This window comes from Mytilus californianus, unplaced genomic scaffold (assembly GCF_021869535.1).
Source record: "Mytilus californianus isolate M0D057914Y unplaced genomic scaffold, xbMytCali1.0.p SCAF_19, whole genome shotgun sequence".
Lineage (NCBI taxonomy): Eukaryota > Metazoa > Mollusca > Bivalvia > Mytilida > Mytilidae > Mytilus > Mytilus californianus.
The window spans coordinates 4111331-4136844 of record NW_026262667.1 but is presented as its reverse complement, the minus strand read 5'-3'; the positions used below and the strand labels follow the sequence as shown (position 1 = coordinate 4136844).

The 25514-nt window shown below is 32.8% G+C and overlaps 1 protein-coding gene across 1 annotated transcript in view; it reads right to left on the bottom strand.

Annotated features, from left to right (window-relative positions):
* The window catches only part of LOC127726993 (uncharacterized), a 153110-nt gene that overhangs the window by 20448 nt on the left and 107148 nt on the right, over positions 1-25514 (bottom strand). The window contains exons 20-21 of the mRNA XM_052234364.1: positions 1995-2078; positions 601-699 (exon numbers count right to left, since the gene is read on the bottom strand). Of these exons, the coding sequence (XP_052090324.1) occupies positions 601-699; positions 1995-2078 (183 nt within the window). The remainder of the gene's footprint in view (positions 1-600; positions 700-1994; positions 2079-25514) is intronic.

Here is a 25514-nt window from a genome sequence, read left to right as displayed (position 1 = left end):
GTATCTAATAAAAGTAACTTCTCAAAACACATATTATGTATACTTAGCTACAAACGCGACTCTGAATGAAAGTCAAAATATCATTCACGGTGCTGTTCTGACATTCAATAATATCACAGACAGAATTGTAATACGAAATTAGAAGATGTCGAATTTAATTTCAGGCACATGTGCGCATTTCGAAATGAGAGGCGAAAGATACCAAAGGGACATTCAATTTCTTAAGTCGAATAAAACTGACAACGCCATGGCTAAAAAAGAAAAAACCCAGCATACAAACAATGGTACACAAAACACAAAATAGAAAAACTAAAGACTGAGCAACACGAAATCTGGAAGTAGACAAAGTTGAAGAGCAATAAACCCAAAAAAACACCAGAAAGGACACAACAAACAGCTAAAGAAAAGGATGTACTTAGAATTTAACATATTTTTCAACTGAAAATTTCAAAAAGAAAATATTACCATGCTAGTACAAAAGCACCGAGTTAGTGATACTCGATGACTCTATGGTAGAAATATTAAGTGACAGATTAACGAATTAAGAATGTGTATACATTAAATACTTCCCAAACAAAATTCATATAATGCTATCATTACCTGGCGACATCGTGTTTATTGTCACAGTGTCTTCTACATTGGGAGAAAACAATGAAAAAGTCTCATTCTTTGTGCTTTCATTTCCTGTTTGTACGTCCACTGAAACAAAAAAGATATGAATATTGCAAAATTAACCGAAGTTAATGCTAAAATGATAAAGAAATTATGATTATGGCAGTTAGCAACAATGGACAACCACTGGATAACAGACTTTTAACTTGCGACAATCACATGAAGGATATGGCGTGGTTAACATGTTTTCGATCGCTCAATCGTGTCCTTAACCTAAAAAGGAGAGGCGAAAGATACCAAGGGGATATGCAACTTATAACCCAAAAACATTCTGACAATACCATGGCAAAATACGAAACACGACCAAAAAGACAAACAACAGTATACAAAAACCAACATAGAAAACTAAACGGAATGATCACAGGTGCTCCGGAAGAGTAATCAGATCCTGCTCCACATGTGACACCTGTCGTGTTGCTCATGTAAGTACAAACCCGTTGATAAGTCTAATTTGGCAGGTCGCATTTGCGGATAAGAGGACGGTATTGTGGTTAAGACAATTGGAACATATGCGTCGTCATCTGTGAAACAGATATTCCATTACGGTCAACCAATTCGTGATGGCGTCCGTAAAATTTTGAAGAGATGACTTCAACTTAACCACTCGGAACTCTTGGTTTCATAGCTTCATTGTGAGCAGCATACCTCTATCAAGCAATCATGATAAGAAATGCAAACCCTGGAAAATCGTATCAACTATAACAGTTGTATAAAAGAATAAATTGTAAACATAAGTTGGAAATTATTTGACTCACCAAACCATTACTAACCATAATACCATTAGAAACAAACTACCGATCAAAGAGAACACGTAGTTGATGAAAGCTAGAATTAGTCCAAACCCTAATTTTAACTAATACATTTACTATGTTTGTTTTTTTTTCGAGACTGATTACCATGTCTGTCTGGTGATTATGTATGGGTGTGCCGGCCATAGTATTTACTAATTTGTTTCTGACTGTGTGGTGTTTTTTACTACTTTTGGATCGGTACCGCTGTCGGACAGTTCCCCGAGGATATCATCCGCCAAATAGCCAGTCCTTCGGTTGTTGCAATATTTCTTATAATACTTTTTTGTCCTCATATTTCCAGTACACAAATTTTATCACTACCACATTCTCATGCAAACTTAACCTCAGCCAAATTTGGCTGTTCTCTTTAGGCCTTTTCAGTTTTTGTCTCTCATACGTTACTCTTTTTATCAAACTTTTTGTAATTAGCTTACCTAAAGGAATTGATGATCTGATGTTTTGATGTTTGAATGTAATTCTTAAATACATCATATGTTTTTTTTTTCTATTGAGAATAATTTGTTATCGTACCTGTATTTTGTGATGTCTTGTTCATTGCCACAGTCATTTCAAAAGAAGAAGAATTGTTTTCTGTGATTTGAGTTGGAACTTCTTCTGAGGAAAAAGAAAAAATGTAAAGCTATAAGCATGAAAAAAGTAAAGTTTAACATTTTTTGTATTTCATGAAGTATGCCAGAATAATTTGAAAGAGGTTTTCATAACTCTTAGATTAATTTAAATTGAATTAAATTATAAACATAATACATGTACATGAGGTAGAGCAACATATACAGGATATTTTATCATACAATATAAATATAAAAATACTGATTTGTTTGGCATAAAATATAATGACACACACATACATAAAAAAGAAGTATCTAAAAACGAACAAATTGTATAAAAGTATAAATGAAACCTTCATAAAATGTGTTAATCGCCCTGTGGATAGATAAAACGTAAGTCATATTCAGAATATACATACTCAAAATATGCTAAAAAGAACAGTACAACAAAATTTCAAAGCATAATACGTTCAGGTCGTAATATCAAAATCTTTAAATTAAAGAAAATAACCCGTCGTTCATTGGAGATTGCACATTGGTGTATACATGTACGTGTTGCTATACTGCCTTTAATGGACCTTCTACTTTGTATTGACCGCCTTCAACACGTTGAAGATTATGCTACTTGTACTACGCATGGCTTAGTGCAAACATAATATATTTACACAGAGCACATTTTTATTCCGTTTTTTGCATTACAATAAAACGATTTACACATGATAAATTTAATGACGGTATGTGTATGTTGAGACAGCTGATTTTAACGACTCTACAGAGTTGCTCATCACAATTCCAGTTTTAAATCGTACGTTGGAGCATGATAGTTGACGTATTTGTTTTCTGCAGCATGAAATTTGGTATGAGAATGTGTGCATGTTCTGGGACTGTATGAGCGGTTGTATTAGTCTGTCTTTTTTGTGATTGCAATGAGTTGATATGAAATGTCATAAAAACATGACAAGGCGTGCGTCTGTTTGTCTGTGTGCTAGGTGGTTCTGTGTCGGTTATTGACAAATCTAACAACTATTCTTTGTACTTTTTCTAGTTTGTATATATCCTCAGTAAAATAAGGGTCAAAGATTGTACAGGCATATTATAGTGATGGTCTGACTAAAGATTTATATGCCTGTTGCTTTACGGAGGTGGAATTGATGTTAAGATTCCTTCTAAGAAAACTTAGTGTGCTGTTAGCTTTATTACAGATGTTTATGTGACTGTGTCATTTTAGGTCTGACTGAATTGTCACGCCTATGTATTTTTCCTTTTCAACATGTTCAAGAATGTGTAATGAGTGTATACGAATGGATTTATATTTCGGCAGATGGAAAGAACATTTAACTTGTCAGGATGAAAGCCATTATCCATGTGTGTTCCCAAATACCTAGTGTATCGTTTTGAAGGGTTTCGCAATCACTGTTAGATTTTATTACCAGATAAGTAATTGTGTTGTTTATAAATAGGCATATGCTGGAATTTAAGCCAACGTTTATGTCATTGATGTAAAACAAAAACAGTTTGTTTTGCAATTTCAATATTTTAGTGACATCATCTATAAATTGCAAAAACTGAGTTTCACTTGATCTATTTTTCGAAAACCGTGTCACAGGGACTACAGGATGTTATGGATTGTTTGAGTTGTTTTTTGTACCTGATGTTTAATTTGCTTATATTTGTTTCTCGGGTTGTCATTTCCAGACTTGGTTTTATCTTGTTTTACAGTCTGTATCTCGTTTTCATCAATCTTCTTGTTTCAGCTGTACAGGAATTAGTGATGTAAATTTAGTAGTTACAATCTACAGGATATTGTCAATTTTGTATTTGTTAATGGCATACCACACAACATGAAACGTTTTAAGTATGTGGTCTTTGAATGTGTGAAGTGTATACTGGTTGTATCTAGGTGTTTGACTCATGTGTCTGTGTTTGATTTGTATGCGCAGTTGAATAAACAAATCCACATATGATCAACTTTGCAAGATAGCATTGGATTCTTAGATCTTTCACTCCTAGATCATACAGTGAAAAGATTTCTAAACTGACCATTTGAGGCAGAAATTGCGAACTTTTATAGATACATTGGCATAAAGTTAGATATCGACTGGAGACAGAGGCAGGAATGGATAATTTATATAATCTTGCATGTTGGAATTATTGACTACTAAACTTTACATTTATAGTATTCTAAAATGTTGTCAATTTGTTATCAGAATAGTTTCATATTTGTTTTAGGCATTTTATGCCAGAAAACATGCACATACGGTAAGCTGACAATAATTGAAGTCTTGTTTACAAATTCTTTAAAAATTAAAACAGGGGTGGGGGTATTAAATGTGCTGTAAAAGAAAAGTTAGAGCATATGCAATGATTTCTTTTAGACTTTGATTCCGATAAATAAGTATTGTTGTGAGAAAAAGTGTTTTAAAGATTTTTCTATTTGAATAAATGTAAGTATAGATTGCACTTTATAAATACAGCTGTTTCACAAACCACGCCCCTTTTGGGGAGATATATAATATTCATAGAAATTTTGTTTTGTTTACGTAATGGTTCCCAGATATGATTTCTATGCCTCATAGTGAAAATGTCAAAGTTTTAGCCGTAAAAGGAGTTCCTATGGGAAATTGCATTGTCTATATTCACAGAAGTGCAACCTATAGGACTAGAATTGATACTCGATACGTATATATCCTGCCAATGTGTTATTGTTCTCTGGTCATTTTTTGTATTCTTGTCTTTAAATATTTCTTATAGGCTTTGTCTATATGCCATTTTGTCTTTGTTGAGATAGTTGTTTGTTTTATAGTGATTAAGATAATAACACAATGTTGACTGCTGTACTCCTATTTTGACATTTCTATATATCATATATGAAAATAAGAAGATTATGCATGGAAACATTTAAGAAAGAAAAATTTCTCGCTTATATCTTCTCCAATTCAGAAAAGTTTAAGAAATATGTGATGGCGAATATCCGATATATTGGTTTTAAGGTCGTATTAATTTGAAAAGGAATTTAAAAAAAAGAGGTGCATGATACAAAAGGGAGACTCAAAACTAATGAGTCGAACAGACATCGAAAATATTATAGCAAACAAAAATGTTCTAATATATAAATGGTACAAAGAATAATGTTTCGGATGAGGTGTTGAATGTAATTTCATGTGGATGTGATGAATACTAATCGACTTAAGTCTAAAAGGTACAATGTCATTAATAAACATCTGGTCAAGGTTGTTTTTTTGCCAAAAAGCGGAGTTGAAATGAAATATACCAAGCTACTGTAGCGTCTATAAAGAATACCTTCCCACCAATTTTAAACTTACAACCATAGGTTGTCACAGTTTTTAAATCTCGAGACAGTAGTTGTGTTCATATCTACAGAGAGGTAATACAATGTAATGATTGGTGGTCAAGTTGTTTAACTTATGCACAAATATTCAATGATCAGATGGATTGAAATATTGATTTGCAATGTCAAATATGGAAATTGCACTAGGTCGCGTATATCTATTTATATATAGTTTCGTTATGTTGCAGAATAAGATTTATTGAAAATTCAGGCGGCGAATAAGAAAGAATAAAGTGTAGATTTTTTCTTGCATATCAACATAATAAAGTAATTTGAGTTTATTTTCTGTAACTGCGAAATTCTTCGATACGTTATTTCCTAGAACGATTTTACTGTAGCCATAAAGCCATAACTTGTGAGATTGTTTATTGTTTATTCATTTGTCATCCTTTTTTGTTTCGAAATCGGACTTTTCCCGAGACTATTTTTAACTGTGTATGAGAATCCACTAAACCACTAAAAATCAAAATAAAATTCTTTATTAAAGTGACCTAATTTTCATTGGAAAACAAGAATGTTCGATTGCAAGGACAGGGTTATAATAAAGTAATTTTTGTAACCCTTCATTTCTTATAGTTTGACTACAATTATTTAAAGTATTAAGATATTTATTTAGTTGAAATCTCGTGTGATAATCCGTCTTATACATGTAAATATAAAAAAAATGTCTCCCAATAAAAAATTAATAATACAACAAATACAATAACTGACACTAAAAATTCCGAATTCCACTTAAAGCCTTAACATACAAATGAACACATTCTTGAGCGTTTGTTGTGCTGTTATACCATTTTCCAGATAAGGCAAAGGGTTGTTCTCTTTCAACCCCACTACATTCTGTGTGCGCCTGTCAAAAGTCATGAGCATGTAGTTCAGTGGTTGTCTTTGTTGCTGTCTATCATTTTATTGTTTTTCAAATATTGTAGTGTGCATAACATAACATAATAGCGTTAAGTTATCTCGATTTAATTGTTTTACATCTATTGCTTACTATACGAAATGGATTTTGCTCATTTTTGAAGACCGTAAGATGACCTTTAGTTGTTTAAATTTACGTCAATATTTGATAGCTCTCTCAATGGCAGTCACACCCTATCTTTTATTGGTATAGATATATTCTGTATTTGATACTATATGACGCAAAATATAGGATGATTTTTTAGTTTTGTTTCTGTAAAACTGGTCAAGGATTATAGTTTATAAGATAATAAGCCAGATGCGCATGTCGTTTACAGAAGAATCGTCTGTGTCTTATGAATTATTTGAAAGTATAAATAGATTAATGTTATTGCACAAATTCATTTCGAAATAAAACTGAAGTAAACTTTGCCTAAATATATTTTTGGAGAGTTGTTCGTGGTTGAAGTCGTGACCACAGTAGTTGAAGACTGATGGTTTCCATTTTTCACCGATGGACGTGCATTATAATCTGGTGTTGGTACTGAAATTATATTAAACAAAACGTGTGCTATAAATATAGGTGATGTATTCGGGAATGTTAGATAACCTGATATACGTGGCTCTGTAGTTATACATCCCGTCATTGTGTTATTGTGCTATTGTAAATTTTTGTATTCTTGTCTTTCATTTTTGCTACTGTACTTTTTCTATATGCCTTTTTGTGCTTCTCTGTTACATATTTGTTTGTTTTTATAGTGATTAAGATTATAACACAATGTTGACTTCTGTACCCCTTTTTTTGACATTTTTACCTATTATGTCTGTTTGTTTTGTTCACATATCGTTGTCAATATAATGGAATTTTATGTGACTGTTATACAAGTGAGAGGTTAAGCTAGCTATAAAACCAGGTTTCATCCACCATTTTCTACATAAGAAAATGCCTGTACCAAGTCAGGAATATGACAGTTGTTTCCCATTCGTTTGATGTGTTTGAGCTTTTGATTTTGCCATATGATTAGGGACTTTCCGTTTTGAATTTTCCTCGGAGTTCACTATTTTTTTACTTTCTGATATAAATAACGTACAGTTTAACATGTTTAATGTCATATTATAATACGCTATCCAATTTTTATAGGAACAATATGCTTTTCGCGCTGTATTTTGATTAATACAAAAGATTTTCATATAACACATTACAGATTTAACATATATAAATACATAACTACTCTAAATTTCAATGTTAAATCTGCAATTTTGCAGAAGCAAATTTTCGTTCTTCCCTCACCTTCCTCCCTCCCTTATATATATAAAATGACTGAATAATAGCCAACGATAAATCTTACGGGGCGATGGATCATATAATTATGATACAGTACACTACAAAATATAATATATAACAAGTCTAAAAGGGTATAACATCACCAAAAAATAAAAATAAAATGAACAAATGTTAAATATTTCGGATTACAGATATCCTTCATCGCTATCCAAGCACCCAAAATTATCCAAGATCTTTCCCAAACCTCCTGTCTTAGCTTTTCGGAAACCAGCAAGTCTGAAAGACTTATTTGTGAGAGCTGACGTCTCCTCTAATAAAAGCTGTTCAACTGCAGGATGGTGCAACTCGTGTGGTAACAGACGATGTCTGACTTGCCAACAAATACTGAATACTGAAACATTTACTTGCCACTCCACTGGGTCTGTGTACACTATATTTTGCAATGTAGCTTGCAAAACCCATAATGTTGTATACCTTCTTCAGTGTCGATGTAGCATGCAATATGTTGGCGAGACAGAACAGCCATTCAACAAACGCATGAATGGTCATCGAAGTGACTAAACCTGCAGGCCAGACCTCCCCGTAAGTCGTCATTTGAGATCGCCTGGGCACGCCCAAGCTGATCTCAAAAACCTTACCACAACAATCATAGACCACAACGAGGGTTGGTCAAAGGGCAGACAGACTTGCTCGGGCAAGGTTTTGGATAAGAAAGCTATGGACAGTTTCCCCAGAGGGCATAAATGAAAAAAAAATAAAATGAGTCACTCATTATCCTACCATCACTTGTTTCCAGTAATTCAGGCTTCCGTACTGGACTCTTACAGTTTTAAGGAATTTTTTAATTATACCAGTTTAAATTACAGGATTTTATTCATTTGGGAGGGATGTACAAGTAAGCAGTCACGTTCAATTATTTAACCTTAGTCAACATTTATTTTTATTTTTTTAATCATTATCAAACTGATATTTATTTGGGATGTTTAAATACGCAGCCTCTGTTGTAATTACTCTACCGTTGTCAAATTTGAAATAATATACCAGCTTACATCGGTCTGTGCTGTTTCTTGGGAATGTATTTCCACGCAATCGTTGTTGTAACATCTGAACTGTCGTCACCTTTGAAATTTCAGAATTGTACCAGTTCATATCATACATTACTATTTTTATCGGATTAGAAGCATATCTTTACAGTCTCTGTTGTAAATAGCTATATAACCTTCATCATTTTTTGAATTTTAGAATTGTACTAGCGTCTTTGTGTTCGGTTTCAACTGTTTTATTGTATAAATTTCAAGATTGTTATAGTTCAATCAGAATAGATTGACATAATTCATTTTACATCATAATCATACTGATGAAGGATATCTGTTATTCGAAATATTTAAGATTTGTTCATTTTATTATTTTTTTTTGGTGATGTTGTACCCTTTTAGACTGGTATTCCGCAAGTTTATTGTTTTCTGTTTTCTGTTTAGTATTAAATTTATAATTGAGATCCATTTATTACATCGGTGATCCGTTTATTTGGCAATCGCCAATAGCAGTCAGCAGGGTTTAAGAACATTTGTTGTTCTACCTGTTAGTCAAATGCGTTTTGTTAAAATATACTTTTTCACTTTTTTGGTCTTTTGGAAAATGTTGTTTGTGCTGTATTTAGACCTCTCTAACAAGAACTTTGTTTTGCATGCACACGTATAAAAATTGCGGTTTTTATCCAACGCAATCATAGGTTTGAACGTTGGTTTCAATTTAGACTTGTTTATATTTTTTTGTTTGGGCTTGTATTATATTTGCCTTCGGGTTTATATGATCCGTTCATTCTATTTTGACTCCTCAAAATTCAAGAGTCTATCCCAAATTGAGGTCAATTGTATGGCTTTCAAAATAACGTTTCGATTCCTAACATCACTGAAGAGACATTGATTGTCTAAATCCGGATATGGTGTACAAAAACCTTTGCACCTTTTGTTTGCGGTATACCATCTTTTCCGCAAGTTTATTGTTTTCTGTTTAGTATTAAATTTTTAATTAAGATCCATTTATTACATCGGTGATCCGTTTATTTGGCAATCGCCAATGGCAGTCAGCAGGGTTTAAGAACATTGGTTGTTCGACCTGTTAGTCAAATGCGTTTTGTTAAAATATACTTTTTCACTTTTTTGGTCTTTTGGAAAATGTTGTTTGTGCTGTATTTAGACCCCTCTAACAAGAAATTTGTTTTGCATGCACACGTATAAAAATTGCGGTTTTTATCCAACGCAATCATAGGATTGAACGTTGTTTTCAATTTAGACTTGTATATATATATATATATATATATATATATATATATATATATATATATATATATATAAGTCTAGAGATTTGGACAACGATACTAATATAAGATGGTATTATATGAAGATGTTGTTAATAAATCGTGTTGACAAATATTTCGGCTTAACAAATAGCCTTCTTTGGTGTCAATTATTTTAACAATACTGATAATATGTATAAAAATAGCTCAATTTGTTAAGCCGAAATATTTGTCAACACGATTTATTAACAACATCTTCATATAATACCATCTTATATTAGTATCGTTGTGCAAATCTCTAGACTTATATAATTTTTTTCCTTATCTGCACAGTATCGTCTATTCTAGACGATCCGGTACATAGTAAATTTGCTGGTTGGTCCTTTTTATAGACTTCTATATATATATATATATATATAAGTATGTGGTGAGCGGCATATAATGAAGACTGAAACGATTGGTCACCTAAAGTGTTTTAAATACCTCCAAGTACACCTTCATTTGAGCTTGTAGTTGAAATTGAAAAAAAGTGAGAACGATTACTTTAATTAAGTCAAATAGCTCCTAAATCATAGGTGTACTTATAACGAACAAAATGATGACTTGTGCTATGTTCGTAATGAAATCAGGAGGTTATCGCAGTTTAAATCAATAATGCGGGTATAGGGTAAAAAGAATACAAATACACCAACGATTATTCACTAAATGGCCTGGGGAAAAAAAGACTGATTTTGTTAATAATAACGCATTAATATACACACTGTTAGATGACATTTCCTGGATGGTGTCTTAATATTTTCCTTTTTTCCCTTTTGAAATTTTAAACAGATATATAAATCCAGGATCGAAAGTAAAAATCAGCGTTTTCATATAAAAGACTTTGAAATGAATTACAACTAACTCTATGCAAAATTTTGTAAAACTTTGCGCTACTTTTTCTCTTCTACTTTTTCCTGTCTTAGCTATGCGTCGCTCGGAAAACTCAATTTCGACTGTAAAATCTATGTTCTACGAGGCCAAGCTTAATATACAACACAGTTATCTCCATTTTAATGCCACATATTAAAATAAATTCCATTTATTAAATATTTTGGCTTAAAAATGCCATAAATAAAAAAGTCCGCGAAACTGTTGCATCGTCTTTATCGTCTTAAAAATGTGACGTCATATGTATACTGCAGATGTCAAACATAAACACTAGACGTTTTTATACTTTTCGTACGCTTCTGAATTGTTTCAATGTTGACAAGATTTTGAGGCTCAAAATGTGACTTTGTTGTTTATTTGTTGAGAAATTATATACCAAAAGAAAATCGGAATTCAATATGGTGGCTTTCTTAGTTACAGATTGAAAGAAAGTAGAATCTAACCCTTCTAGTTATTTGTCAACGTCCAATCAAAATTATCGTTACAAGCAAATTGCATTAGAATGAACCATTGGCATTTTTATCTATTGTATATTTTTCATCCTGTTTGTTAGCAGTAATGTTTCAGATTTCAATACACGTTATACGAAAACATTTACCAACATGGATTATGATATCAAAAATTGTATATTACATATAACATAATGGCATTTTCGTTTTTGATACTGACTTTATTAGCAAGAATATCAAGCGAGCACGCCAGTGCGAGCTGTTTAGGGCAATATCTAAAAAAAAAAAATAAAATGCCCATATTCTTTTTATCGGCAATTTGTCTTAACTGCATGTTATTTTTGGTTGAGAATATGAAGTAAAATGGAAAAAAGAGTAAATAAATCTTCTTTTACGCGTATAAAAAGGTTTGAAAAGTTATTCGGTTGTATGAATGGAGTCCAGTCCATGATCTTAAAAATATAAGCCATTAAGATCACAGTGAAAATGTGCAAATTGCCAATAAAGAAATATACTGGTTTATTGTAAAATATGACTTCACCCAATCACAGAATTTTCCAAAAGGTTGCTTTCAGTATCTGCAAACATCGCTTGGTGAAGTTAAAATTGTCTCTTCGAAAATTTTACGGACGCCATCAAGAGTTGATTGATCGTTATAGAATATATGTTTCACAGATAACGACAAACATGTTTCAGTTGTCTTAAACAAAATACCGCCTTCTTTTCCCTGAATATTACTTACTGAATTAGCTCATAACCGGGTTTGTACTCAAATGAGCAACATGACTGGTGCAACATGTGGACAGGATCTGCCTACCCTTCCTAGGCACCTTAGATCACCCCGATCTTTAGTGGGGTTCATGTCGCTCAGTCTTTAGTTTTCTTTGTTGTGTTTTGTAAACTGTTGTTTGTCTTATGCCCTTTTAGTGTTTTACCATTGTGTTATCAGTTTGTTTTCGACTTATGAGTCTAAATGTCTTTTGGTATTTTAAGCCTTTCTCTTGATATTGTTATATTTATTATCGTTTTAGCTCTACCTGTGTTTTTTTGCTCTTATTTAAGCACACTTTCTTACATATATATCTTATTCTTCTTTGTTGATTTTCAAAAGTGTTAGCGTGTTGGGATTTTAAAATTATCTATCCCCTCAACAATTGCTGTCTTGTTTTTTTCTTATTGATTTTATTTTTTCATTTGTTGTTTGTTTGATTCTTTCATAGTTTACTTTCGTTCCGATATTCATAGCTATTTTAAGTACCTACATAATATTATATTGTTATTGTCCCTGCCACTATCTACACCAGAACCTCCCATCTTTCCTGGCATCCCTGCTTCTAAAATCAGTAGAGATGTATAGATTGAAATACATTTAAAATCAAAGAAACATCAAGTGCAATAATACAACGTAAAACATGTCCTTTTAATAAAATAAAAAACTAGAAAAATAAAATAGTACGCCAGACCCAAGTTTCGAATACATATGATTTCATCAATGTCATTTAAATCAAAATAATGAGAAGACCATTTTAATAACGAAGTAAAAAGTATTGAATCCAAATAAATCCTCTAAATCGCGATTGATATGACAAATGTCATCTACAATGAATGCCTAGTTGTTGAATTTCGAAATATTTAATAACTTACTGAACGATAAATTCATGGAACGAAAAGATAAAAATAACGTTGCCAGGTCGTAAATTAATGACGTAAACGATGTTTACGTGAAATTATACTACAATAAACTTGTCGGTATCCTTTTCGAGTGTGTGGGTGTAGTAGGAATCGTGTCTTATTAGTACCACACCAGCAACATATATAAGCGTTTGTCGTTGTATGTTTTTTTTCTCTCTGTGTTTGTTTTGAATGTTCGTTTATCACATTACTTACTTAATGGTATGTTTTTGTAGGTGTTGTGCTCACATTATCTGCTAGATAGTGTTATTGATTATTCCTGTTGTAAATGTGACCTTTGTTCGTATTGCGACCATATAGTATACATGTACTTGATCGTCTGTGTGGCGATTTAAGGTGGATTGGAAAGGGGGGGGGGTCTTAAATTAAATCCATAGATTTCTTCTTTAAATAATTTGTCAAAATGTAGTTTTTATGAAGCTTTTTTTCCAAAATATAATAAAAAGTATGGGTCACCGGACTTTTTTTCACTCTACAGATTGTGCAAAATTGTCAGATTTTGTATAGATTATGCATGGAAAATCCAATTTTGTGTGATAAAAAGAAAACTATACTATAGAATTTTAAGATAAAATGTGAGGAGATAGCTCTTATAACATGCTTTCAGATAAGAAAAAGAAAAAATGGGGTAACCGGACATGTTTTCTTCCTACACATTAAAATAGATAAATTCACTTTCTATTATAAAAAATTACTTTATCTGAATTATCTCCCCTACTGTCTAAGTTATCTCCCTTTATGTGGCATAGTTGAAAAAAATGAATTAAACAAAAATATTGTGTTTGTTTAGAAAATACAGCCGTAAATATGATAAAACACATAATTTTCTATGTTAACATGAAAAGTCTTACACATGAATTACATACTACTCTCAAAATTGGCAAATTTCATTAAAGCTCTAGACCAATTGTTACCTGCTACTTTAAAATCCAAGATGGAGGAAGACACTCCAGCCACCTTAACTTAATTGTTTTGCTCAAATTATTTATCGGACATTGTTCAGATTTTTTTTTCGTGTTGTCAAATATTGTTCACAGCGTTGAAGACAACCCAACATTCCGTGTTGACATGAAGTTGGTAATTTTTATCCCCATGAACAGATTACCGTAGCTTTATTTTACACAACCTTTCGGAATTGCTTATTAACTTCATATTTGATTTTACCTTTACGGTATTCTGATTTGAGCGTCACTCACGGTCTTTTGTAAAGATGAGACGTGTGTTCGGCGTTCAACATTATAAGCTTGGTATTTAAGATGATTTGAATTGACGACTTACGTCCAGCAGCCAATAGTATGTTCATATTCAGGACGATAATATATAAAATGTTACATAGATATTCGAATAAACTTTGCAAGTTGACTATTTTATAAGCAGTCAATCTTATGAGTCACCGATATTTGTTTAGGGTCGATGTTTTACATACGTTTATATGATAGTCAACAACCAATAATATGAGTGGATAGGCATGACCAATGGGTCATTTCCTTAGGCACAATGACAAGGATAGCAATTACAAGCAAATACAATTCTTGATTTATGATGAGAATGACAATATTTATACTTAAAATCAATAATTTGACCTTTGTGGTAGAAGGTTAAGGTCATAGGGTCTCTATAATTGTACACAATACAGTGTCATAAGCCTATATACTGAAGTGCTAGATATCAATGTCTATGTCAAAGTATAAAAAAGGTATATTACGGTTAGGGAAATTTAAGGTCAAAAGTCAAGGTCTCACCAGGGTCATAATCATACTCTACATACAGTCTCGTGGTAAATGTATTACAACTTTATGCCAACAACTGAATTCAAATAAGTTATGCTTAACTTTATCCCGAAATTTATGAATGTTGGCACTACTTTTTTTCATCCATGGGAATAATGAATCGTTGACTTTTTTCATCAAGTGTATATTTATCAATCAGATCATTATGCACGTGTTAGTTATAATGCTTTAGATTTCAATAAACTTAATACTTCCAGTAAACGAAAATCTAACAACAATATTAAGATATAAAAAAATAATACAATATTCATATGTTTTACAAATATATGGTTTTATTGTAAAACGAGACTTCAACCGAGTTACAGGTTGGAAAAGTATGTGAAGGGAATATCCGACATGATAACTGAAAGGTTGACGCAATAAAAATAGGAATTTGAATAGTGGTATATAGCAAAAGAAGGATCAAAACTATTAAGTAAATAAGAGACCGACAACATCGTGGAAAACAAATAGACCCATTGGTAGCCGTCGGCTGTTTTCTGCTGTTTGGTCGGGTTGTTGTCTTTTTGACACATTCCCCATTTCCATTCTCAATTTTATTAAGCATATAAACGAATAAAGTTTCGGAATATCTAGTCAATATTAATACATTTGGACCAGATCAATACAAAACGACTTCAGTATAAGGGGTACAAGGTTATTAGTAGAACTATCATGAGGAGCTCGGGATATATAAAGACAATGGTCAAGGCAGCGCCCATAGTTGGAATATTTACCAATTCACCGAGCTACTGCAGCGGTTAGAAAGAATACCTTTCACATCAATCTAAAAGAAGTTAAACATAGGTTGTCCCAGTTTTTTACAACAAAAGAGATATGATTTCAGCTTCCAAATTGTGAACTTTCAAATTCCTTGTTGCAACATTCCAGCAGCGCCTGCATACAGATAAAATTGAGAATGGAAATGGGGAATATGTCAAAGAGAAAACAACCAGACAAAAGAGCAGACAACAGCCGAAGTCCACCAATGGGTCTTCAACGCAGCGAGAAAATCCCGCAACCGGAAGTGGTCCTCAGCTGGCCCCTAAATAACATTGTGTACTAGTTCAGTGAAAATGGACGTCACAATAAACTCCAAAACATATAAATGAACTAAAATTAAAAAACATACAAGACTAACAAAGGCCAGAGGCTCCTGACTTGGAACAGGCGCAAAATTGCGGCGGGGTTAAACATGTTTTGTGAGATTTCAACCCTCCCCCTATACTTCTAGCCAATGTAGAATAAAGAAACACATAGCAATACGCACAGTATAACTCAGTTTAAAAGAAGTCCGAGTCCGATGTCAGAATAGGTAACAAAAGAAACTAAGCAAAATGACAATGATACATAAATTAACAAAGGACTACTAGCAGTTACTGACAAGTCAGCTCCAGACCTCAATTAAACTGATTGAAAGATTATGTCTTCATCATATAAAAATCAAGCACAATCCCTCCCGTTAGGGCTTAAGTATCATACCATCATAAAATATATGAGAAGAACATAACCCGTATCATGCCAACAACTGGTTTTAGAATAAATGTGTTTATTTCCGATGCAAAAACCCTATGAGTGAATCAATATTAATACCGAAATATGCAATCCGTAATGACCTGACAACAGTATCGTAACTATATCCCTTTTGAATAAGTCTGTTTACAAGTTTGGTCAGCTTTTGAGGTGAATGCCGACATTTTTGTGTGCTGTAAAGAATATTACCATCAAATATTGGATGCGAAATACATATAAGATGACTGCATGTTGATTTATATTTACGAATGATATTCTTGTACCGATGATAAAATTTAGTAAATGTTTTGACTAGTTTGTGATATCGAAAACCCTGGTGTAATACTTTTTCAGTAATACAGAGATTTCTTTCGTTGAAATCAAATACGGTATATATCTCCCAGTTAATACGATATTCCAGGGTTTGTATTTATTTCACGATTTCCTTGATTTAGGGTTTTGGCTTACAAAAAGTTATTACGCCTAGAGCTCCAAGTGTCGAAAGTGACATCATCCCTTCGCACATTTTACGGACGCCATTACGAGTTCGTTGATCCTTATAGAATATATGTTTCATAGATGACTACAAGTATGTTACAATTTACCCGAATGTGACCTATCAAATTAGATTTATCACCGGGTTTGTGCTTACATGAGCATCATGACGGGTGTCATATGTGGAGCAGAATCTGCCTACCCTCCCACAGCACCTGATATCACCCCCAGTTTGTGGCGGGGCTAGTGTTGCTCAGTCTTTTGTTTTCTATGTTGTGTTTTGTGCTTTGTGTACTGTTGTTTGTCTGTTTGTCTTTTTTTCTTTTTAAGCAATGGCGTTATCAGTATTTTTTTTTACTTATGAGTTTAAATGTCCCTTTGGTATCTTTCACCTCTCTTTTTAAATTCCGAGTTCAGTAGTCTACGGAGAGGCAATGCAATGTAATGATTGATAGTCAAGTAGTTTACTTTTATGCGAAATCACAAAGAACATATAAAATAAACAGATTGATTAAAAAATTGATAGGCAAAGTCAAATATGGAAGTTACAGAAGGTCACGTTTATTTGTAGTTTCATCATGTTCCGGTATCAGATTTTTAGAAACGTAAAGTAGCGATTACGAAAGAATAAAGTGTAATTATTTTCTTGCATATCAGTATAATGAAGTAATTGGATCTTGCTTTTAGTAGCTGCGACATCTTTGATACTGTATGACCAAAATTTGTTTTACTGTAACTTTTGTAGCCATAATGTAATAACTTGTGAAAATGTTTATTCTTTTTTCTTTCTCTTTTGTTTCGGCATTGTCCACACCTTTTCCTGAGGCTATTTTTGACTATGTTTAGAAATAAATATAAAGAGGAACGATATTTTATCCTTCAACCCACAAATTACAAAACAAAATTCTTTATTATAGTGACTTATTTTCCATTGGCAAACAAGAATGTAAAATTACCAGGTCTTCGGTATTATAAAGTAATAATTAAACCCTTCATTTATGACAATTTGCCTACAATAAATGTATATATGAAAAGATTTACTATTCGCTGTGATAACTCGACAAGAATGATATTATTATTAACCTTAAATATGAAATTCCAAACAATGATCTCAGCCCAACCAAAAACAAAAATACAAAAATACAAAACAACGTCTGGAATTAAAAATTCCGTAGTCCACAAATAACATTTAAATCCAAGAAATAATATTCGTGAACGTATGTTATGATGTTCTACTGATGTCAATATAAGGGAAGAGGTTGCGATCTTGCGAATCAATACATATATGTGTGGCAATCAAGGGCCTGTAGTTCAGTGGTTGTCGTTCTTTTTTGCTTTTCGTTTATTGTTTTGTAAATAAACCAAACCACATCTTATTGGTGTATGTATCTTAGTATTAAATGACACCACTCATTAGATGCTTTTTACGTTTTGTAAAACTGATGAAGGATACTAGTTCATCAGGTAGTAAGCAAGATGATCGTGTCGTTTATTTGAGACTAATCATGCTATTACAAATCAGTTGGGAAGTATAAATCGAATAATAGTATTGCATATATACATTTTGAAATAAAACTGAAATAAACTTTGCCTGAAGATATTTCTGGAGAGTAAGTCGGGTTTAAAGTCGTTGTGGTCAAAGTAGTTGAAGACTACTCCATTATACTTCAACGGGAGTGCATGATAATTTGATTTTAGTACTGAAATCATATTTAAAGAAGATAGATAAATGTAAAAAAGTAGGATATGAATACAGACGAAGTATTCTAGTGTGTTAGATAACCTGGTATAAATAACGTAATGATAAAAATCATATAATAATACAATATCCTGATTTAACAAGACTAATTACCAACTCTTGGGTCGGACCTTTCTTTTTTTTTTATATACATATATAACGTTATTTGATTAAACTAGTATGATCATTCTAATCTAATGCTTTTCTCATTCTATTGTGAGTACTACATTCGATTCTCATATAATACAATATATAGAAGTATATGTTTACAGTATTTCTAACTGGTGGTTATTAGAAAGAGTTCACATCTGGAAAATTTTAAAATGACCCGACACTGCAACATGAAATAAATATCAACTCTTGCTGTCATGTTTTTTTAAAATTAACTTGGCATGTGGTGTTGATGGAAAATCTTTGGATCTGTTTAGCTTTCTTTGTTTCTGTATTTTCAATTATTCATAACTCTACTAGACGCTTGGAACTATAAGGCTTTACCTATGTATAAAATTGAGATTGGAAATGGGGAATGTGTCAAAGAGACAACAACCCGACCAAAGTGCAGAAAACAGCCAACGGCCACCAGTGAGTCTTCAACATAGCGAGAAAATCCCGCATACGGAGGCGGGCTTCAGCTGGCCCCTTAACATAATGTGTACTAGTTCAATGAAAATGGACGTCACACTAAACTCCAAAACATATAAATGAACTAAAATTAAAAAAAGACATACAAAACTAACAATGGCCAGAGGTTCCTCACGTGGGACAGGCGCAAAAATGCGGCGGGGTCTTTCCGTTGTTTTCCTCTTATAGTTGATGTGTTTCCCTCAGTTTTACTTCAACGGTAGTGCATAATAATTTGGTTTTGGTACTAAAATCATATTTTAAAAAGATAGATAAATGTAAAAAAAAAAGTAGGATATAAATACAAGCGAAGTATTATAGTGTGTTAGATAACCCGGATTTGTTTTCTCTCAATCAATTTTTGACTTTTGAACAGCGGTATACTACTGTTGCCTTTATTTGTAATCATTTGACTTTTTTACAGTCTGTTAAGTACATCTACACCCGTCTTGGTACTGTTAAGTACACATGCTTGTTACTTTTGAGTTTTCTCGTTCGTGTATCATCCACTGATGTTTAATTATCTCTTTATCAAAGTACGTTGGTGTGGTATCCCTTACCATATATAGTTCGGGTAAAATGCTTTTTTATTTCTTAAAGGGACATTAACTGTCAAATTCATATTCTTCGGTTTGACAAATTTGATTTATAACAAAGACGTATATCTAAATTATAAGAAGTCTAAAATAATACAATTTACGATGCATAGACTCGAAAATATGTATCAGCATTTCATGTGTTTTTAGTCTAGTTGCCATCGGGGTGAACTCCGAAGACTGCCGGCGGTCATATAACACGGTATAAACATAATTATAGATATAATATAGCAAAGACGTGCAATTGGATTTTTCTCGGTCTGTTTGATTTCATATTTTAGGTTAAACAAATATTTTAATCAAAGTTTCTACCTGTATAAGAATGAGTTTTGTGGATCGAATCAGTCAACCAAAAGGGTTCACCTTTGTTTCATTTTCAATGTTGACAAACAAAAGAACTATGTCAATTGGATAACTGTACTTGAATTTTTACTAGATAACATTTTTGTTCGCTATTGAGATTCCGTAAATCGTCAAGTTATCGGAATTCCAATAGAGACTAACTGTGCAACACTTATTGCGGAACTGTTTCGTTATTGTTATGAGTTACAATTTATGCAAAAATCAGGAAAGACCCATCGAAACAACATCTGATACAAAAATTTAATAACGCTTTAAGTATTTGGCTCTCAATAATGACGATTTCAGTATGTACACTAAAGATATTTATCCTGCTGAACTGACTTTATATAAAGCTAATACAATTAATGAACACGGCCCTTTTCTGGATCTTAATATCTATATATTTAACGGGAAGCTTTATACCAAAATTTACGATAAAAGAGATGATTGTTCATTTCCTACTGGTAATTATCCATTTTTAGATGATGACGTTCACTTGTCACAATCTTATGGTGATTATATATCTCAACTTGTTCAATTTCGCTCGTGTATGTAGCAACATATTTGATTTTACCTAAAGAAATCTCTGTATTACTGAAAAATTATTACATCAGGGTTTTCGATATCACAAACTAGTCAAAACATTTACTAAATTTTATCATCGGTACAAGGACGTCAAAATAAATGAACATGCATTTATTTTATACGTTCAGGTATTTTACATCCAATCTTTTATGGTAATATTCTATACAAAGCACAAAAATGTCGTCATTCACCTCAAAAGCTAACCAAACCTTTAAAAAGACTTATTCAGAAGGGATATAGTTACGATACTGTTGTCAGGTCATAAAAAAGAAGGCATATTTTGGAAATAATATTGATTCACTCATAGGGTCTTTGCATCGGAAATAAATACGTTTATTGTATTTATTTATTTATATTTGTTTTGTTTACACATCGTTTTCAATATAATGGAATTTTATGCGTCCGTCATACAAGTGAGAGGTTTAGCTTGCTATTAAACCTGGTTTAATCCACCATTTTCAACATAAGAAAATGCCTGTTCCAAGTAAGGAATATGACAGTTGCTATCCATTCGTTTGATGTGTTTGAGCTTTTGATTTTGCTATTTGCTTAGGGACTTTCCGTTTAGAATTTTCCGCGGAGTTCGGTATTTTTGTTATTTTACTTTTTATTCTAAAACCAGTTGTTGGCATGATACGGGTAATGTTCTTCTCATATGTTTTATGATGGTATGATACTAAACGCTTAACGGGAGGGATAGTGCTTGATTTCCATATGATAAAGACATAATCGTTATATCAGTTTAATCGAGGTCTGGAGCTGGCATGTCAGTAACTGCTAGTAGTTCTTTGTTAATTTATGTATCGTTATCCTTTTGGTTAGTTTCCTCTGTTACCTTTTCTGACATCGGACTCGGACTTCTTTTAAGCTGAGTGTTACTGTGCGTAGTGCCGTGTGTTTGTTTGTTTTACATTGGTTAGAGGAACAGGGGGAGGATTGAAATCTAACAAATAGATATAAGAAGATGTGGTATGAGTGCCAATAAGACAACTCTCCATCCAAGTCACAATTTGTAAAAGAAAAACCATTATAGGTCAAAATATGGTCTTCAACACGGAGCCTTTGCCTACACCAAACAGTAAAATATAAAGGGCCCCAAAAATGACTAGTGTAAAAACATGTTTAACCCCGCCGCATTTTTTCGCCTGTCCCAAGTCTGGATCCACGGGCCATTGTTAGTCTCGTATCTTTTTAAAAAAAATATAGTTCATTTATATGTTTCGGAGTTTAGTGTGACGTCCATTTTCACTGAACTAGTATACATTTTTGTTTAGGGGCCAGCTAAAGCCCGCCTCCGGGTGCGGGATGTTCTCGCTGTGTTGAAGACCCATTGGTGGCCTTGAGCTATTTTCTGCTCTTTGGTCGGGTTGTTGTCTCTTTGACACATTTCCCATTCCCATTCTCAATTCTATTCTGTTCCTTTTAAAAGCTGAACACGCCTATTTTATACTTAACCCATCTTTAGCTAAGGTGTTAAATAAAAGGTCACATTAGTGCGGATTTAATGAGGTCGAATTTTTCACTTTCAAGTGAATAATTCATCAGCGATGTTTTATAGCTTATAATGACAAAATTGAACCAAACTTGCTGCTAACAGCGAATAATTATTTCACTGTTTTACTTTCATTAATGATTGAACAAAATAAAATCATAATTTTTTTATTTTTTTTTTGATATTTTCTACCTTATGCCCCTTTAAATGTATTTTGCTTACAGAGCTATATCTATTTTTAATTCTATTTAGTAGTTACAAAATGTTCATTATGTATTGCCCCTGCTACCATGCCCATCATTTACTCCACTACCTTCTAATTTATAGATGTTATCTGGCTCGCCTAGTTTAAGAATCATGACTGAAGTAACTGAATTTCCCGCCGTGACTTTCGATCGGAACAGCGTGAGAAAGTCTGAAAAAATCTTTACGTTTTCTCTTGCGGTAAATTCAGTTGATTAAAACTTGATCAGACAAAATGACCATTTCAGATTGAAATCTTGCTTCTAGTGCCGTGGAAAGACCTGTTGATTTTGTTCCGATTATTATTTTCGTTTTCGCCCGCCAATTTTTTTTTCTTACGGTGTATTGTGGTTACGCAGGATATCGCTAAGATTTTTTGCATATGATATCGAACAGTTATTGCGCTTTTGAAACTCACCATGTTCAACGAAATATTTTTATTGTAAAAAATTATAGCTTCCCGAACACTGCTTTTCTTGTTCGTGCATTTCTTCCGTAAACAAAAAAGAAAATGACAAAATTATTTTTTCTTAATTGTTCGTTATAGCTTCAGATATTTTTGGCTAATTTGGATCAAAGCGATCCAGTGACAACTTATAGGAGTTATCTACCTTCATCAATTCAATTTGTCGTTATTTGTTTGTAACTTATAAACAAACCATAAGCCATATAAACCTAGATACTTTTTATCTGAGGTCCTTGTGTTTTAACTTAGTAAATGAGGTCAAGGTCAAATGTCAAGGTCATATTCTAAATGTTTACATTCACTGCATATCGCCTCTACTCAGAAAGATTTATAGATATCGACACAAACATTTTAATCAAAATATAAGTTGCGATATGTCATAACTGGAAAATTTAATCAAAATGGTTCACGTCATTGTCTTGTGGTTTCAATGCCCCAAAAAAGTAGTATTAAAACAGACTAGCTAATTATAACTTCAAACTTTGCAGCTACATGTATCATTATGTACATATATCTAATCTCAATTAATCAACTAAGGTCCAACATTTTGCTCCTCGACCGTCCGCCTCCCTCGATACTTTTGTGGAATCACAATTCTATGAAATTAAAATCATAGCCTTCATTCCAGTAGATTTTACTGTAAAAATAAGATCAGATTTATGTACAAACTTCTGAAAAAGGAACCAATCTCTGCAAAACTTAACTTCAATTTATATATTTTCTGAAAAAAATCGATAAACGTTTTGTCAAATTACTATAACAACAGAATATTTTTCTTCATGCAAATTACTGAAGACTCGTGGTAAGTGACTAATCATCAGTTTACCTGTAAATGAACAAGAAGATGTAGTCCTGTTTACACTATAAATACATCTGCGGTCAGCTTCACGTCCTGACCTGGACTGAGAAATTGAAATCAATTATTCTAAACATAAATGAAAATACAAATCTGTGCTCCTGTAACACTGTTGAAATAAGTACATTTTCTGGAAATACTCGTAATGGATAGCACGAACAGTGTTGATCATTGATCAAATATCAATTTACCTGTAGATAAAAGAACAAATATCAGTCAGCACAATGTCCAGACATAGTTCTGGTCTTGACGACATCCTTATCTGCAAAGAAATTTTAAAAACTTCTTTTTGTGTATATCAGCTCCGTGACGTTACAATGACACCAACATCAGCGCATGCTACCTAAAATAAAACAAAGAGTAAAGATCCGTTTAGGTCATTTCCCATTTCCTTTAAATTCAAGATTGAATAAAATGCAAAGGAAATTTATAAAGGAAGATGCAAGGATAATTTTTTGGTGGGATGTTTAAATCTTTTCATGTTCCTAGACATATCATAATTTCAATATAAATTAACATGTTGTATGGACCCGAAAAAAGAGAGAGATCTACGCCCTGCCTTTACTTGTATGCTTGCTCCTAAAACCCTGTCCCATGCGTTTAAACATGGCGATCTAGGCTCTCAATTCCCTTTTCGCTTGTTCGAAGAGTCCAAGTTCCATGTGTTTAAACAGGTGATCTAGTGTCTCAATTCCGTTTTTGCATGTTCCTAGAGGCCCGGGTCCATGTGTTCAAATAAGGAACTTAGGCTCTCAATAAAATTTTAGCATGTTCTTGGAGTCCCGGTCTAATGTGTTTAATCAGTCAATCAACCAATCAACAAATCAAATCAATCATGCATTTGTTTAATAGAGGTCTACTTTTTTTCGCAAAATATTAAAACGGTTTTGATAAAATATATCTTACATTGAATACGCTTTCGCAGTTGGCCTTGACAAAGAGGCTGTGAAATGTCTATCATCTCTTCAAGATAAGTATGTTGTTGTTCCTGCGGACAAAGCTTCAAATAATATTGTCTTTATATGTAAATCGTATTACTACGAGTGTCTTGTAAACGAATTAGGAATAAATGATCACTCAGGTAATCCCACATACAAAAACATATCATTTGACAAGGATGAGATTTTGGCGAATCATAAGTCTTTCATGGCTTCAATGAATATTGCATTGAACAACAAATCGGAGGAATTACCTTGTTTGTATTGGATACCTAAACTTCACAAAATTCCGTACAAACAACGGTACATTGCCGGCTCATCTGCATGTTCCACTAAAGAATTGTCCATTAGATTGACTAAAATTCTGTCCGCAGTGAAAGAGGGTCTTCAGAAATACTGTGAAACTGTTTACTCGCGTAGTGGTATTAACTATATGTGGATTCTTAAAAACTCTAAAAAAAACTTCTGGATAATTCTAAATCTCGGTCTTTTTCTGAAATTAGTTCTATCAAAACTTTTGATTTTTCCACCTTGTATACCACCATTCCCCATGTGAAACTGAAAAAACCGTCTAAAAGAAATAATCCACAATGCTTTTCATCATAAAAATGGTAGCATACGCTATAAATTTATTACTTTGGGATACCATAAGGCATATTTTGTTAATAGTGAACAAAAGGGTAAACCTGCTACACAGAGGAACAAGTGATCAGTATGCTGGAGTTTCTTATTGACAACATATTTGTTGAATTTGGAGGTAGACTTTTCAACAAATTTTCGGCATTCCTATGGGAACGAACTTTGCGCCTCTCTTTGCCTACCTCTTCTTATTTTCATATGAATCGGAGTTCCTTCAGACACTTGTCAAAAACAAGAAGATCAAAGAAGCCAGGTTATTTGATTTCACTTTCAGATATATTGATGATGTAATTTC